We start from the raw sequence: 15,818 nt of genomic DNA on the forward strand, positions 1-15,818 counted from the left end.
GGATCGGGGGAGACCCCGGGCGCGGCTCCGGCGGGGGAGGGGGAGGGGGAGGCGGCGCCGGGGGTCCCGCGCCCCGCCCCGCCCACGCGCGGCCCCGTCACTCACAGTCTCCGCCTCCCCGCGCGCAGCCCGGCCCGCCAGCACAGCCCCGCCGCCATCGCGCCGCCGCCACACGCCCCGCGCTCCCATTGGCCGGGCCGCGACACGCCCCGCGCCCCTATTGATCATTCTGCGACACGCCCCGCGCTCCTATTGGCTGTTCCGGTGGGCGCGCGCTCGTCTCTGACGTCACGGCGGGCGGGCTCCCGGAGCGCTCTGCCCCTGCTCCAGGGCCCGCGGCCTCCGGAGGCTCTTGTGGCTGGGATGCTCCAGCTCCGCTCCTCTCAGGGGGCAAGTGACTGCCGTGAGTAGGAATAGTTCGTTCGTGCAAAGGATGAAGAGACAAGACCAAAGATAACATGGGAAGTAGCAGTGGATGGGCTAGGAAAGAAACGAATTTGAGAAGAAAAGGGTCCAGAAAAAGAAATAGGGATTCTGATTCTATTTTCCGTCAGTCCAAACTCAGAGTGAGCATATAATATAATTTTCTTTGCTATGATGCTTGAATGAGACAGAGCCACAAAGCATAATCCCAGCAAGCTCCTCAATATTGTGGATATTTCAGCTTCATTCCAAAGGACATGAGCTTGGATCATGCCACCTCTCAGTCCCGTCACTTCTCATTCCTGCCCTCCCACAGCTGCTGAACATGTTGTCCTGGGCATGAGAGAGAGATCCCCAAGACATTCAATTGCAACAGCTTTTGCTAAAAACAGGAGACGGATAATGAAACACCCCAAACCAGTGCCCCCGTTGCTTCAAAAACACAGTTGCTTCATATCCACATAGGTTCATCGCCAGTCTTCATGGAAGGGCTTTTTGCTTTCCTAGAGTCATTGAGTTTTACCATATAACTTTGTTCTTTTCCTGAAACTCAGCTTTTCTTTGTCAGAGCTGTGTGGAAATTTTCTAATCTGGCTTAGCATGACTTTACTGGGGAAGTGGTGTCAGCAAAGCATGAGTTTCGCCTCCTAGCAAAAATAAAATACGCTGTTTTGTAGAGCTGTGCTGAACCGTGAACGTGACCTGCTCTCAGCTTCCTTCCCCTATGTAATCTTGCGTGCAAGTCATGGGTAATACCACTTGGATCTGAGACGCTGCGATAACAAACATTTTGTTAGCAGCAGCAGCATGACAGTGTTAACCCTTCTCAGCACAGATCCACTGAATTGTGTGTGGCAGAGACTCTTCCTACTCCCTCCTGTCACTGATGTCTCCTTCCCTTTGCTGTCTCCTCCTACCACTCTTACCTCCTTGGGGAATTTCCTCATGAAAGTTGGTTTTGCACAAGATGGTGAAGAACCTTGGACTTGTCTCCTGCCCCTCTCTAATTTCTGTAGGGACAGATTTCTTTCTTGGCACCTCTCTTGTCTTTCACCCCTTCTAGCTCCAAGACTCTCAGGTGTACAAAATGCTCTCCTTCCCCACTTTGCTGATGAGGATGGCCTCCAGTGGGGGGGGAAAAAAAAGAGATGTGTGGCACCTGATAGACCCTTCTGGTTGTTATTTGTGTTTGGCTCCCCACAGAGAGAGGAGGGGAGGGGAGCAGGAGTACAGCCAGACCAGGTAGAACCCCTGAAATGCATGTCATAGAACCATAGAATATCCTGAGCTGGAAGAGACCCACAAGGATATTCAAAGTCCAACTCCTGGCCCTGCACAGGGCACACCCAAGAGTCACACCATGTGCCTGAAAATATTGTTCAAGCACTTCTTGAACTGTCAGGCTGGTGCCATGAGCACTTTCTCGGGGAGCCTGTTCCAGTGACCAACCACCCTCTGGGTGAAAAACCTTTTTTCCTGATATCCAGCCTAAACCTCCCCTGACACAACTTCATGTCTTTCCCTCGGGTCCTGTCACTGGTCACCAGATATGAGAGAAAAATCTTCCTTTCAGCAACAGCATTTAGTGCGACAGCATCAGGGGGAGGCAGGACACTGTGCTGACACAAACAGGTTTCAGGTTTTGTCAGAAGTCCAAATAGCCTTTCTTCAACATTAGTAGCTGGGTGTACGTTTTGCATCAACCAGTGCTGGAAAACCTGGAGTATCCTGGTCTGTTGGCTTGTAAATGATTATGAGAACACAGGGACATTAATTACATTTCATTACCATCTTTCCACTTCTGTATTCTGGGAAAAATACTGTTCGTCTGTATTGTCCTTTTAAAATGGGAAGCCTTTTAAAGATGCTAAGTTTTCACTTAATTGGATTAAGCCAATGTAACATTTTCCAGGATGCTCAGAAGGTATTTATGAGCCTCACTCTCACTGGCATCCTCAAGAGTAAGGCGTGAGGTGCTTTTAAGGATACCAGTGCTATAGCAGCAGTATAGTTGTGGCTAAGACCCCCAGAGTAGTGAGGAATGAAGAATACGTACAGAAAAGGGTTTTGCTGAGCTCATCTGGGGCTGGTCATAAGAATAATGATACTTCTGTGGGTGCTATTTGGGTTTGTGTCTCCTTGCAAGACTTCATCTGCACAAATGTTTCAGCTCAATGTGAGATAACGGCACACAAATTAATCAGAGAGAGGGATCTTGCAATTTCTCAGATAGAAAATAAATTATGAAGGTCAAATGACTCATGGACTGTGTTGGTAAAAATTTAGCAATTATAATGGATTAGGAAAAATGTTCTTTAAAAAGATAACTAACTACCACTTTTTCTTCTCTTATTTCAATAAAGCATCACACTAAACACAGTGTACATTTCATATACAGTATTTTTTCAATTGCTGGATTTCAAACACCTTTTTTGTAATCTGGGTCTTATATCTTCTGAGATATTGAATGAATAAGCTTGCTACAAAAGAGCAAACCAAGTGTTTTGGCAGGATATATGGTCCTTGTTCATATATGGTCCATAAGCATTTTCTCATTCTATGATGATGTCTTAATGGTATGATAGTGTCTAAAACAAGTATTTTTGAATGAGAAAGGGAAAAAGAAGCAGTGTACTACTGCAGTACTGTAGAACTATTAATAAGCCATGCTGAGAAAAATAAATAATTTTTATTGGAATCTTAGTAGAAAAAAAGAGCTGTGCTGCTGCCTGAAGCTACTTCACATCACTGTCCTCTTGACACTCATTTACTTTGATTTTCAAGAGAGAAATGAGCATCATAACAGCCAAGGCATGTTGTGCCTTCCTCTTTGTGTTTGTGTGAACACAAAAGGATGTCCTCCTCAGCTCATTGTGCAAGAATGGGAAACAAATAACTGTCGGCACCAATCTCGCTGAGGCTCCTGTGCCTCTTTCCGACAGGCACTCGTTTTTGCTGGCCAGCAGTGTTACAGTGCTCCTGTGGTGAACATGCTGCTTTGGGCCTGAACTCCTACCTGCCCAAGTGTTTGCTGCTTCCTGGCTTGGAGACCACTGATCACCCAGGGAGCTTTCTCCTGCGGTGCCTCCTGTGCCACCAGACAGCTCATACTCACGTTACATGTCACCTCCTGAAGGATGAGAGCCAAAGGAAGAATGTGCTCCCCAGCAACAAAAAATTTTGAGAACATCCCCCAAAACTGTGTTATTATACAATTAGAAATAAGCCAGTATTTTCATGATGAAAAATTAATTGACCAGTGTCTATTCACTGCACTGTTATGTTCAATGGTGTTGCAGTGTGTGTCGTATCACAGCAGTGCATAGTGTTTAATCCACCATAAATTCATGCAGAGTACATCATCTGGAGCATTTAACATGATGGAAGGTGGATTTTGGTGAAAATTGATTGAACAGCCCTGGTATATTGAGACAGGATCAATTTGTCAAGAAAAGCTTTCTCTGTGATCTTGAAGGGCCCAAAGCTCCCCTTCCTCAACTACCTCAAAAGCACCACTCAGGCAGCTGCTTCATCCACTTGGGAAGGGCAGGGCCCCTGCTACCATCATCCTATTGAACCAGGGGAAATCCACAGCTTTATGCTCTTGGATCCTCTCCAGATCTCAGGAAAGGTAAAAAACCCTGCTTACCTGGGATGTTCTCTAGAGATTGCTTGTCTCAGTCTGGTTCTCCACCTTTGAAATCAAATTCTTTCCTTCCCCAGTAATCTGGGGATACTGGTAAGCATCAACAACAGATAGAAAAAGAAAGTCAAAAAAGGCAGAAACATCTGGAAAAAACAAAGGGCCAGTAACTGAGGTGAAGCTGCAGGAAGTACAAACTATGAGAACAGGTGCAGCCATAAATTGAAGAAAATGCTTGATAAGAGATATGAAGAATTCCTGTTTCCAGATACCAGGAGAACATTACAGCGAATTCGTTGCCATATAATTGAGATGCTGTTGTGTACTATGCAATTTTTGGAGGAGATCATTGAAAAGTGGTTCCATGGAATCACTGGAATTCAGAAAAGTCAAATATTTTCATGCTGGGAAGCAGAACACACCCTGTATGCTCTATACACAGGCTGGGAAACATTAGAAGGAAAGGGGGGTGGGGAAACTGTGGAAACAACTGGAAAACAAGAGTTTGTAAGAGATTTTGGAGAGATGTGCTTGCCAGTTCTCCAGGTGGAAGCAGGTGATCTATTACAAAAAGAGGTGTGGTTTCTGCATTGGGTTTCTTATGAGCTGGAAACAACAACTCCTACTTCAGCAGCAGTGTGTCCTTTCCCTGAAACAGGCAGAGCTTGAGGAAAATAACCTTAAGCCCATGGTGACATTGCCAGGTGAAGTGGCTGGTGGGACACTCCTCTCTTTTGCAGGGTGCTGGAGAACGTCTGCTACAGGCACAGTGGTTTGACTTAAAGCGAGGCAGTGACTCTGTAGTTCAGAAGCAGGAATATAACAGCCCACAGGGCTATTTGGAGCAAGTTAATTAAAGAAAGAGTAAAGTGCATCATGATGGGTTTCCTAAATGAAATACTGGCAAATTGTGAGAGGAAATGAGGCTGCTAGGAGAAAATTATGATGCACATGTACAGAAGGAGTGGGCCAAGGGAGCAGACTGTGCTTCTTAACATTGTTATTTTGACAGATTTCAAAACTCAAAACATTCTGCATATCTTATAGTTGATTATATATAAATGCTTCTTGGCAATTATATAATCACTTTTATTTTAAAGTCCTGTCTCCCTATAGATTTGATAATGTTTTCACCTTTCTGGAGATTCATTAAACTCGCTTTCCTGCAGGATGCTTTGAAAGCCATGAGATAATCTGCAGGCTTGTTGACACCATAATGCTATGATGGCTTGTGTGCCATTAAAACAGATCATGGAAATGTTCATCTATAGGACCTGAACTCAATACGTTGTGTCAGTGTACAGTATAGATCCCTTAATCCATAGACTATTATTAAAATAGTGGATTAAGGAGTTGTTTGGGATCAGAGCATGTTGTATGTGTAACAAAACAGTTTAGCTGAGATTAGTATTTATTACTCAATGCAAAATTTGATTGAAGGATTCATAGGTGTTTATAATATCAGTTTTTATTTTATCACTAAATTACTGACTTTTTGCCATACAAACTCTTCTTAAGACAATTAATCACTGTATATGAAAACAATAAAAACTGAATAACTGACATAAATGTAATTAAAATATTTTTGCTTCATACAAATATAAAATATGGTGTTTGGATATTTAAAATGCTTTATATGAAAACATGCATGGAAAGGACATTCAGAGTTCCAGAAAAATAAATTTTTAAATTTATAAATGTTTAAATTTTTTAAAATGAGTTCACAAACTGTTATATAGATCAATGCCAATCTAATCTAAGACAAAGTGGACTGGAAAACAGAAGTATTTTTCCATACAATCTTCTCTCAACAGCTTTGGTGGAATTGTCAGAATAAGTTTTATTCTACCATGTGGTGAAGTTGAACTGAGTAAGATAGTGGCAGTTTTACAGACTTCTCTTTAATGCAGCAGAAGGTTGTCAACAAGCCTTTTTGGCAACATCTCCACGTGAGCATGGCGAGCAGATGATTTGAGGATTACCAGGGTGCTGGACAGGTCAGCCAGCATCTTAAAAATCTCTTCCATAAGGGATCAAATCTGCAGCCAGAAGCTGTTTACTGGCTGAAGGGGGAGGGAAATGGGTGTGTCTAGAAGGCAGAGACCCTCTGGTTTGTTTGTTTGTGTGTGTACCTGGAGTGCTGTCTCTAAAACTCACTCTGTGTAAAGAGCTCTGTGAAAGCTGAACTCTCCCTGACATTCATTTTCAAGCAAACTAGGAGGCAAAATAAAATTTCAGTTGTGAGGTGCCAACATGTAAAGGAAAGATTTGTGTGTAGAAATCATGATATTTACAAGGTAAGTGGAACAGAACCACTTTTTTGCCCCAAGGTGGAACATCTTTATACTAAACTTCAGTTATACTGCAAGTCATATTTAAAAAATCTACAAAAAATTTTAAAATTTACAGAAGAGTCTTGATATTTCTGAATGGAGGTTCAGACACTCAGATCAAGCAGATTAAGCTCCTGTGAGCGTGCCTGTGCTGGAGATTTCTCTTCCACGGACTATCCGCCAGCTGATCGTCTTGTTAGTTTTCAGGTCCACTTCATACATCTGCACAGCCTCTGGGCATATGATGCTGTGGTTTGTAAGAAGGTTATGAAACCCCAAGCAGAAGGGCACTGCAAATGGAGCCAGCGCAAGGCATCGCTTTGGCAGCAAGCGTGACTCGCGAGCAGGGATGACTGCAGCACTTGTAGGCCACAAATGCTCGTGCCCAGGGTCATGCAGCAAGGACTGGGAGCCTGCATATCCTAAAAAGCATCACGTGAATCAAAATGAAAGAAGGACCTATGACAGCCTTTCAGGGCATCTCCAAAAGAGCACTTGTGGCCAAAGAACCGGGGAATCAGGTCTGGGAAATGGAAGGAGAAAATATGTAGGAAAAAGCTGGTGAGCTTGATTTACCTGCACAGCTCTCCATGAGGCAACATAAAAGGAATGTCCAGTTTCTAATTCTAAACTAAAGCTTTGTACAACTTAGCCTTTGCTTCTCCTTAGTTAAAAGTCTTTTATAACTTAGACCTGTGGTACTAGCAATTTAGATTTGGTTGTTGCTGGCTTCAGAGATTATGCTCTGCTATATGAAAAGACAGATGAAAGAAACATTTAAAGAAATCATAGAGAACTTGAAACTAGTCTGTCTAACTACCACTTGGATTGACTTTGTACAATTTTTAAACATTTCCGAAGTTCCTACATAAAAGATTATACATAGTACATTATCCTTTAATGACAAAAGGTCAAAAAAAGCAGAACCCCACCCCCCCAGGAAACAGAGCTTTCACTGATTTCCAGTAAGGTTTTCTCAAACAGTAAATTTGCTGAGATCAAGAAAGTAAGAATACATGTTCTGAATACTGTGCATATTTGGAAAATATTCTGTTTATAGAGTGAAAAAAAGTGCAGAGCATTTCAATGCTGCTGCTTTCTTCCTGTCATGTCAAAAAGCAGTGGATCTCAAGGTAAAATGGTTTTCCAAAGATCATTAAACATCCAAAGGCTGGTGTCTCACACTACTTCAATAAGGTAATAGTCTCATTTTTATAAAGAAAAAAAAAAGGATTTGTCAAGTATTATTAGATTTTGTGGGTGTTTTCAATGTGTGAAGCATCAAGTGAAATTACTTTGTTTCCCTCAAATAAGCCAGGTACCAGAGCATCAGATGAATAGTAGGGCAATTTGTCATACCCTATTCTTAGGCAGAGACCATTAATGCTGGCAGCAGAACCCCTTCAGGATGCTCAGGTGCTCAGGAGGCCACTGAGAAAACCTGGAACCCCTTGCAAATTTACCTAAGTGCCTTGCCTCCCGTGTTTTGTCTCAGCTAGAAATTTGACAACTAAATTTGCCTTTCCCCTTTGCATGGGTTCAAGTTGAAGGGTTTTGTGTTCATTTCATTGGGTAAAGTTGCCAGATAGCTCAGTCACTGACTCATGCCAGTGCTCCATGGCACATTCCACAGCAGAATCAAACTGGGAGTTCTCATCTGCCACATGGACAAGGCAGATGTAAATTTAGTGCTGGTCCCAGATCCCGAAATGAAGTCTCTGCTGACTTCCTCTTCCACGTTTATCATGCTCATCAGGAACACAGAGCCCCTGCATCTCAGTAGCCCCACAGTGACTGACATTACAGGAATCACTTTCCATTTAATCTCTATTTAGATTGATTCCAGTTTTGTGACTCACATGGTGTGAAAAGTAGTTGTTGTTACAACGATTTTGATGACACAAATATTTTCTGCCATCAAGTAGAGCAGAATAATTCATCATTAGAGATACTGCCATATGGCTATCACATGGCAGGACACACGTCCTCTAACAACTTGGGCTACCTTTAGAACAGTCAAGGACTGAAAATATTCCCACCTTAGATGTTAAACCTAAAACTTAGAGAGCAACCTGAGACTTAAATGCAAGTAAAGGAGTGCAAGCAGATGCAGAAATGTGCTACTTCCTGTATCTCATACTTTTTACAGGGAAAAAGAGAGTTTTGCTTTTAGCAAAGTGATATATAGACTGGTTCAGGTAGACCTGCACCAGTTGTGGTCATAAATGGCCTACTGTGACCTGCAGGACCTCCTGAGCTGCCTGGTGGGTGGCTTGAGAGAAGGGATCATATGACTGCTCCCCAAGGTGCTTAGTTGAAATCAGCTGTTTTAAGTAGGAGATCTTGGCTAACCAAGTGTGTTTGAAATGAAATGAATGATCACATTATGTGACCGTCTCAGGGTGCTCACATAAATGTTTCAGCCTGCAGATCTAACTGGAATGTAGTCTCTGACATACCATATTTGGGAGCAAAACCCCCCAGCCTGGCCTCACAGGACACAGCCACAACTAGACGAGGACCCAATTTCAGATTCTGGTGAAACAATATTGGTTTTACCAATTTAACAAATGGTTAAATATTCTCAAAGGAGAGATATTTACCAATATACCTATTGGACTAAAAAACTGGGTTGACACACCCGTATTCCTCCCTGTGATAATGATCCAAGTGACTATAAAGGAACTTGGCTAACAAAACATACCACACTCACAGAATAAGCCCACTGGCCAGCTATGCTTGACAAAAATACTTTTGACAAGGAGGTGTAATTCATTGTTTAGAATCACTGAAATGTATTTTATAACTGTTATTCTCTGGCATTCATCCCAAAGGAGTAGCTGTGCTGCTTATCCAGCTGCTGAAGGCATAAGGCATCCACTATAGATACAAAAGAATTGAAAAATTTTGACAATTTTAAAAATATGTCTATATCACACAGGAATTCCCTACATTTATGTCACATTAGCTTGGTATTTCCTACCTATATTTTTAGTTTCACTTTCCAAATTTCAATCCATTCAAATAACTTCATCTCAGACCTTGTTTTTTCCTTCAAAAACTCACTGCCATATGGAGGAAACATTAAAATTATTGGATCCAAAGTAAAAACAAAAGCAGCTTAGTGTTAGTGCAAGAGGCTTAAATCAAGACAATTAAACCCAAGTTAAACTGAAAGTAAAAATGACAAATAATTTTGGCCAGATGTAGACCACACACCAAACAGAAAGTCATTGCCATGCATGGTGGAAGCACAATCTTCAAAAAAAGATCATCTTCAGAAACAGTGAAATAAACTTCTAAGAGAAATCCATGTTCTAAGCAGACAAGAAGAATCTCTAGTAGGAGTAATTTTGAGAAGAGGCTGCCTTTCAGAGTTTCTCCAGGGGATCACTCACGGCCATGCAACCAAGTGATTGCCTTCCATTTGGGGAAGAAGGTCATGTGGTGTTTTCAGCATGGACAGGACCCGGGATAATCCTCCTGCAGCCCAGCTTTCCTCTCCTGTTTGTTATTTTAATGCCATGGTTTATACTTAATGCTGCTGTGAGTGACAGCTACTATGACAGCCGCCTGTGTATCTCCCAGATAACGACAGCTGGCCTCATTAACCATTGTGGCATTGGGATATTCAGAAGTAGCCTTCAGTTGTTCAGTCTTTAACAGAATAGTTGAAAATGAGACTGCTACACTTGGTGACCATAGTATGAATTCAGTCTTTTCCATGTATAAAAATCTTGTGTTTATTGACAAGAATAAACCTGGCCCCTCAGAAAGGCCAAATTTTAGATATTTAAATTGTAATGTTACCAATTTGCTGATACCAATCTGTGATCCTCTACCACAGCTTTCCATGCTGCTTCCCAAAGTCCACTAGGTGCTAATTGCTAAGACAGGCCTGCTGGTTCTAACTGAAATTTTGACAGGAGTTCCTGTGACAATGAACAACAGCTAACAGAGAGGAGGAAAAAACCCCAACAAACACCTGACCAATTTATTGAGCTGCCAGGCCAGGCAGTGAAATGATGAAATAAATGGTCCAAAGTTATAATGAAAATGGTGGGGAATAATTACTGTTCTCTAATTTGTTAGCCCTGTCCAATCTCTTTTACTTCAGCTGTGGATGACTTCTTCCTATGCCTTCACTACTCTACTGAAGTTGTGCTAAAAAGTGAAAGAAATGTTTGCATCCACACAAATAAATGTGAAGGGCTGGAACATGTCCATACCAAACTCGACCCTCTGGCTTGTGCTCTATCTGGGGAAGCCTGTCCTCTCCTTTCCCACTTCATTCCAGACTGCCCAGATTTTCTTTTGAAGCTTAACTGTGGTAAATACAGCTCTTATTATTGATTCCTGTAAACCTTTTAAGAGCATATTTATTTATTCTTCCATGAACTTCTTTTGGTGGGACAAGCCCTGACTTAAATGGATTTCTGCTATATACAGTACATGAACTAGCAGTGCTGCAGCTTTATCTGTATTTGCTCAGGCTGTGAGATTCAAAGTTGAGTAAAATTGCAAGAGGGAGTATTTGTCCTTCCTATCATCTATTTGCAGCCCAGGAACCTTACATTTTTCATGAAATTTCTGTTTCCTACTTATCCTTTTTTATTTATTTAATTTTTTGGGGGGGTTACAACCAATTCTAGGGATTTCTGTTAGGTATTTATATGGACATTGTGCACTTGGAGCAATGAGAAGAGTATTTGTGCATCAAAGTATATGGTAGATGGCTTGCTCAGGTTATTTTACCAGCAGTTCTCTGAAGTGGCAGGGATGAGTGGGACAGGAGACAGTGTCCCATGCAACCAAACAGATTACAAGTTCTGGCCCATTCTGTGCACCGAGGGGCCTTCACAAACCTATTGGTAAAGCTGTTTGAAAAGACAGAAAGACAGACACAGTAATTTTAGAATAATCCACTGGTCAAGAAAATCTCTGGGAATTCAGTCACATTCTTAATCCATCTACATTGTCTGCCAGTCTTGGTCTATTCAGAAATTCAGTATGGGATTTAAGATGTCTCTTCCAGCAAAAAACCCCCACTTGAAACAGGTAACAGACTGACAGAAAAGACTTGAGTTTAATAAACCATCATTTTCCTGGTACAGTAGTCAATTCTTTCCTTGGACTCTGCCCCCTAGGTAGATATTGTCCTTCTTGAAGGGAAGGAAGCCTCTTTCTAATTTTTATCCAGTGTTACTATGGTCACCCAGCTTTCTGGGATAAACAGCAAATTTAAGACCACCTGCTGCTTCCCCTTTGCCTTGCCCTCCACCTGCCTTGGGGCTGCACTGATCTGACATCATGCAGCAGCAGAACACATATGATTTAGCTGTCACTACAGCCTGCAGAAGGAGACAGAGTGATGGAACATCAGTTTCTTCTCAGCCGTCTTGCTAGCCTTCCGCCAGTGGGCAGAGAAGAGCAATTTCCAGCAGGAAAGTAGAAAGGGCTCCTTGTGAGAACTTGCAGAAAAATGTAGGAAACATCTGATTTTCTGACTGCTCCATTTTGCAGCTCCTAAGAAAGGCTGGAGAAGAAATATCACAACCCTACTGCTTCTTAAGCTAAAAAATGGAAAGGATAGGGCATCTTGGAAGCCCCCCCTAACCTCCTCAGTAATATCCCAGAGCAACAAATTACTGGTGCATGCAATAGGTGAGAGCTGAGCATGGCCCACCTGCCTTTACCAACCTCCAGAGAATGAGAAGTTTGCTCACCTTCTGCAACACAGAGGGCAAGCAGAGGCTGGACTGTGCATGTGGCTGCCCTGCTGGGATGTCACTTTTCTTCTCAGCTGCACGTTTCCCTTCACATCATGTAGCCAAGTCAGTTTAATGATTTCATACACCTCAACCAAAGGTGTAATTATAAACAAATCAAAAGACAGTCATGGGAAGCTGGGAACATATCAGGAAGACCATCTTCTCTACCTGAACCATTTCCCCCAAAAGAGAGACAAAATTGACTTAATTACTGAAAGAAAAACCCCTGACAAACCCTGAACAAAACCCCCCCGAATCAACCCTGCTCCCCTTCTGAAAAAAAACCCCAAACCCCAACAAAACCACCCACACAAGCCACATCCATTGAGTCTTACAGCAGCATCAACAAAACTGATTGTGCTGAATTGTTTGAAAACAAGGCGTTGGCACTATTGAACTCGAGAAGCTGGAATGTGGCATTCTGCCCATCTCACTCTGCCCAGGCTGGACAGCCTCTCAGGACACCCTGTGGGCCTCTGTCTGAAGCAGCCTTTTGTACTTAGAAAAACTGTTTGAAGGTATCATCAGAACAAGTTCCTGAGTAAGGACAATTAATCCTTATAAAGCAAGGCTTTATAAAATACAGTGAACTCTAGTGGGCCCTTGCTAGCAGCATGCCCATACTACATGCAGGAGACACGTTAGCACATTCACTGATAAATTATCTGTGTAATTACTATTATGGTTCTTTGCCAAGATTTTTGGCTGTGCACCTCCAGAAACTTAGGATCATGCATATTTAAACATCTAATGCTAAATTCCTCCAGTAGAATGCTTTGATCAAACCTTCCTATCATCCCCTTGCCTCTGCTGCTGCACCCTGTACTTGTTTGTGTGCTGTGGCCAGCAGGCAATGCTCAAATACCTTGGAGGGAAGGGAGAATTTCCTGCATTTTCATTGAAGTCCTGGAATCCTGGCAAGTGGCAATAATGTGCCATCACCCAAACGTGACAGGCTTCATTTGTAATCTCCTGGCTTATCTGATTTACAAGTAGTTAACTACTCTCATCTCATCAACAGCAAGTTGCAGATGTTTCGTTTAAGAAGAAATAGTGCACGATGGCAGCTGTAATCAACTGATAAATTAAGTCTCTCAGCAGTCCCTGAAGGTTTGTGCTTTAATCTGAAGTGTCACACACTTGTGCAGGCCATGTACCTGAAGTCATTTTATAAGGTACCAGAAATATTTCATGAACCTGTTGAGAAATATATATTTATGGAGATATGGAAATAAATAGATCACCAGTGTCTGACATAAGGATAAATGGTTTTGTACTGAGAATAAAAAAATTAAATTAGAGGTGAATTGTAGGAAGCAGCATATCTGGGACAAGACAAGAACATCTTGGCACAAGTAATCTCCCTTCCTTTAAGGAAATACATAGTTGTGATGGGCTGGAGATACAGCTACCCCCAGAAATGAAGGTGATGTCCAAACTGGTAAAGATGCCCAAACAGAAAGAGGATGGCCTGTAACTTCATGGCAAAAACCCATGGATGGGTGTGTCCCACACCAGCTAAGCTTACTGAAGTTCTTGCTCAATTCCTGGAGCAGGACCACTAAACCAAACACTGCTAAATCTAACACTGCAGTAACACTCAATTAAAAAGAGAAAATAAACCTCAACAAAACCAAAAAACCCACTAAAAAAAAACAAATAGAAAACAAAACCACAACCCAAAAGCCACTCCCCAAAATACAGTAACAAAAAGGGGGGGAAAAAGGTACATTGGACTAGTCAACCATTCTGTGATTCTATGCTCAGTGCTGTGCTTTATCAGTCATTAAACACAAAAACATCTACAGCTCTTAAGTATTTTCCATATTTCCACTACAAAATTTCATGTAACTTTTTATCTGTGAAACTCAGGATCTCAATCAGCTGAGTAACAATCCAGTGAGAAACTTCAGTATTGACTTACTCTGCACCACTCATGTCATCAGGACCAACTGCAGCAGTCCCCCCGCCCCCAGTATTCTCACCAAGCTTTGTAGAAAAATTTGGCCACGATTTCACTCCACTGACCGAAGTCAGATATGCTAAAAACACTTCCTTTCAAGGTCTCTAACTTCTGCCCTACCTTGTCTGAAATACAGATGTTGTCCAGCCTACTTAGAGATTGGTATTTTTGCCTTTACCAGTATTAGTAAAACATTTCACGTCCACATTTCACCTTTTTGATTTGTAAATCAGTTCAAACAGGACTTTGTTGGTGCCTCCCAGCCCTTCAAAACAGATATTCAGATCAGTATAACTGAGCACTGCAGGTTCCTGCCAGAATTTTGTCCTATTTCACCTCTTCACTTCCAGACTTTTCCTGAAGTAATTTCTCACAGCCTTTCTGTGCCTGAAAATAGCAGAAAAAGCATCAAATGACTGGTTCACAGTCAATATTTATGACACTGCTTACAAGATCCAGCCAAGCAGCTGAAGGCACACACAAACTCTACGACTGCAGAAACCTGAGGACTCTCGTGCGTGTTCAAACACAGCCAATCGTTTGAGTAAGAGGGGAAACTACAGATTAATGATGGCATGACAAGCTTGCTGTGAGTGACAGCTTGCCATAAAGCTGCTTTTGTATTTCTTCTGGAGAAAGAAAATCAGGACATCAATTCCCTTATCATGTTTTCAAAGTATGATTTGGACCAAAGATTCCTTTCAGACTAAATCTGGCAGTGATGGCCACTCTTTTTCAGGCTTCGAACAATAAGTTCTAAAATTATTTATCAGCCACCAAAAAATTGATACTTTTCTGAAGTGTTTTGTCCAAATATCCTGTGTCTTCCTGGAGCTCAGCAATTTGTCCTACCTCTTAACCCTCCTATTAACTTACATTTTCTCAGACATTCATGCCTTAAATGCAATTTAAGAAAATACTGGGTAATACAGTAAGATTTTGGAAAAGCTCAGTATTTTGAAAGTTTAGACAAAAAAAACGGGCTTCCCTAGAGATCTGAAAAACAGATACAGTACACAGTAGAACACTTAGATGTCCTAACACACACCAGAATCCTAAATTCTAAAAAAACATTTAAAATTATCTGAGGCAGTAATGTTATAAGGGTTACAAGTAATGCTACATGGGCAAAAACAACTATAGAACAGCTCTTCTGTAAAATCTGTGATGTATTAAACTTTCTGAATTGTCTCAAGTACTCCACACTGAACATTTAACATTTCAATTGTGAAACAGCTGCAATAATTACAAGGCAAGTCTGCTTGAAAAGCTGTGTATGCAGCAGGTTCAGATTCCAAAAGATAGTGACACATTTCACAGACTGCCTTTAAAGCTGGAAATAAAATACATGAGAAGCTGCCACGACTTATCAACTAGTCTGTGGGGAAAAAACCCAGGAAAAACCCATCAGTTTCAAACCCACATACACACCACAGTGGCTTCATCTATTAACCTGAGTTTTATGCAGCAATTGTAAATACATCACAAAAATCTGTCTTTTTGAAATTGAATTTCAATAGCAGACAACTGATTCATGTTTCTCAAACTAAGTATCTCTGTTTGTGTAAAAGCTACTGATGATTTCAGGCAGTGACTATACAGTAGGTGATCACAAAACCAGGGATAAGAAGACTATTCAATTTTACAGTTTTGAACATTTGAATAAAGAGTCACACTACAGTTCG

At 41.7% G+C, this 15,818-nt stretch overlaps 1 protein-coding gene and 1 long non-coding RNA gene across 3 annotated transcripts in view; one reads left to right on the forward strand and one right to left on the reverse strand.

The window, feature by feature from the left end:
- CLYBL (citramalyl-CoA lyase) overlaps nt 1-188 on the reverse strand; it is a 165,917-nt gene extending 165,729 nt beyond the window's left edge. For both annotated transcript variants that reach the window (XR_015284438.1, XM_086880818.1), the window contains exon 1: nt 106-188. Coding sequence is in view for 1 of the 2 variants with exons in the window: in XM_086880818.1 (XP_086736944.1) it covers nt 106-158 (53 nt within the window). In the remaining variant the exon portion in view is untranslated. The remainder of the gene's footprint in view (nt 1-105) is intronic.
- A 4,504-nt stretch (nt 189-4,692) lies between these two features.
- LOC147654095 (uncharacterized) lies at nt 4,693-9,472 on the forward strand. The gene is made up of 3 exons (XR_015284443.1): nt 4,693-4,770; nt 5,881-6,024; nt 6,600-9,472. It is a non-coding gene; the product is annotated as an uncharacterized LOC147654095 (long non-coding RNA).
- The last annotated feature ends 6,346 nt before the right edge of the window (nt 9,473-15,818 follow it).

The sequence above is a fragment of the Cyanistes caeruleus genome, chromosome 3 (genome assembly GCF_971803275.1).
Source record: "Cyanistes caeruleus chromosome 3, bCyaCae1.hap1.1, whole genome shotgun sequence".
In the NCBI taxonomy this organism is placed as follows: Eukaryota; Metazoa; Chordata; class Aves; order Passeriformes; family Paridae; genus Cyanistes; species Cyanistes caeruleus.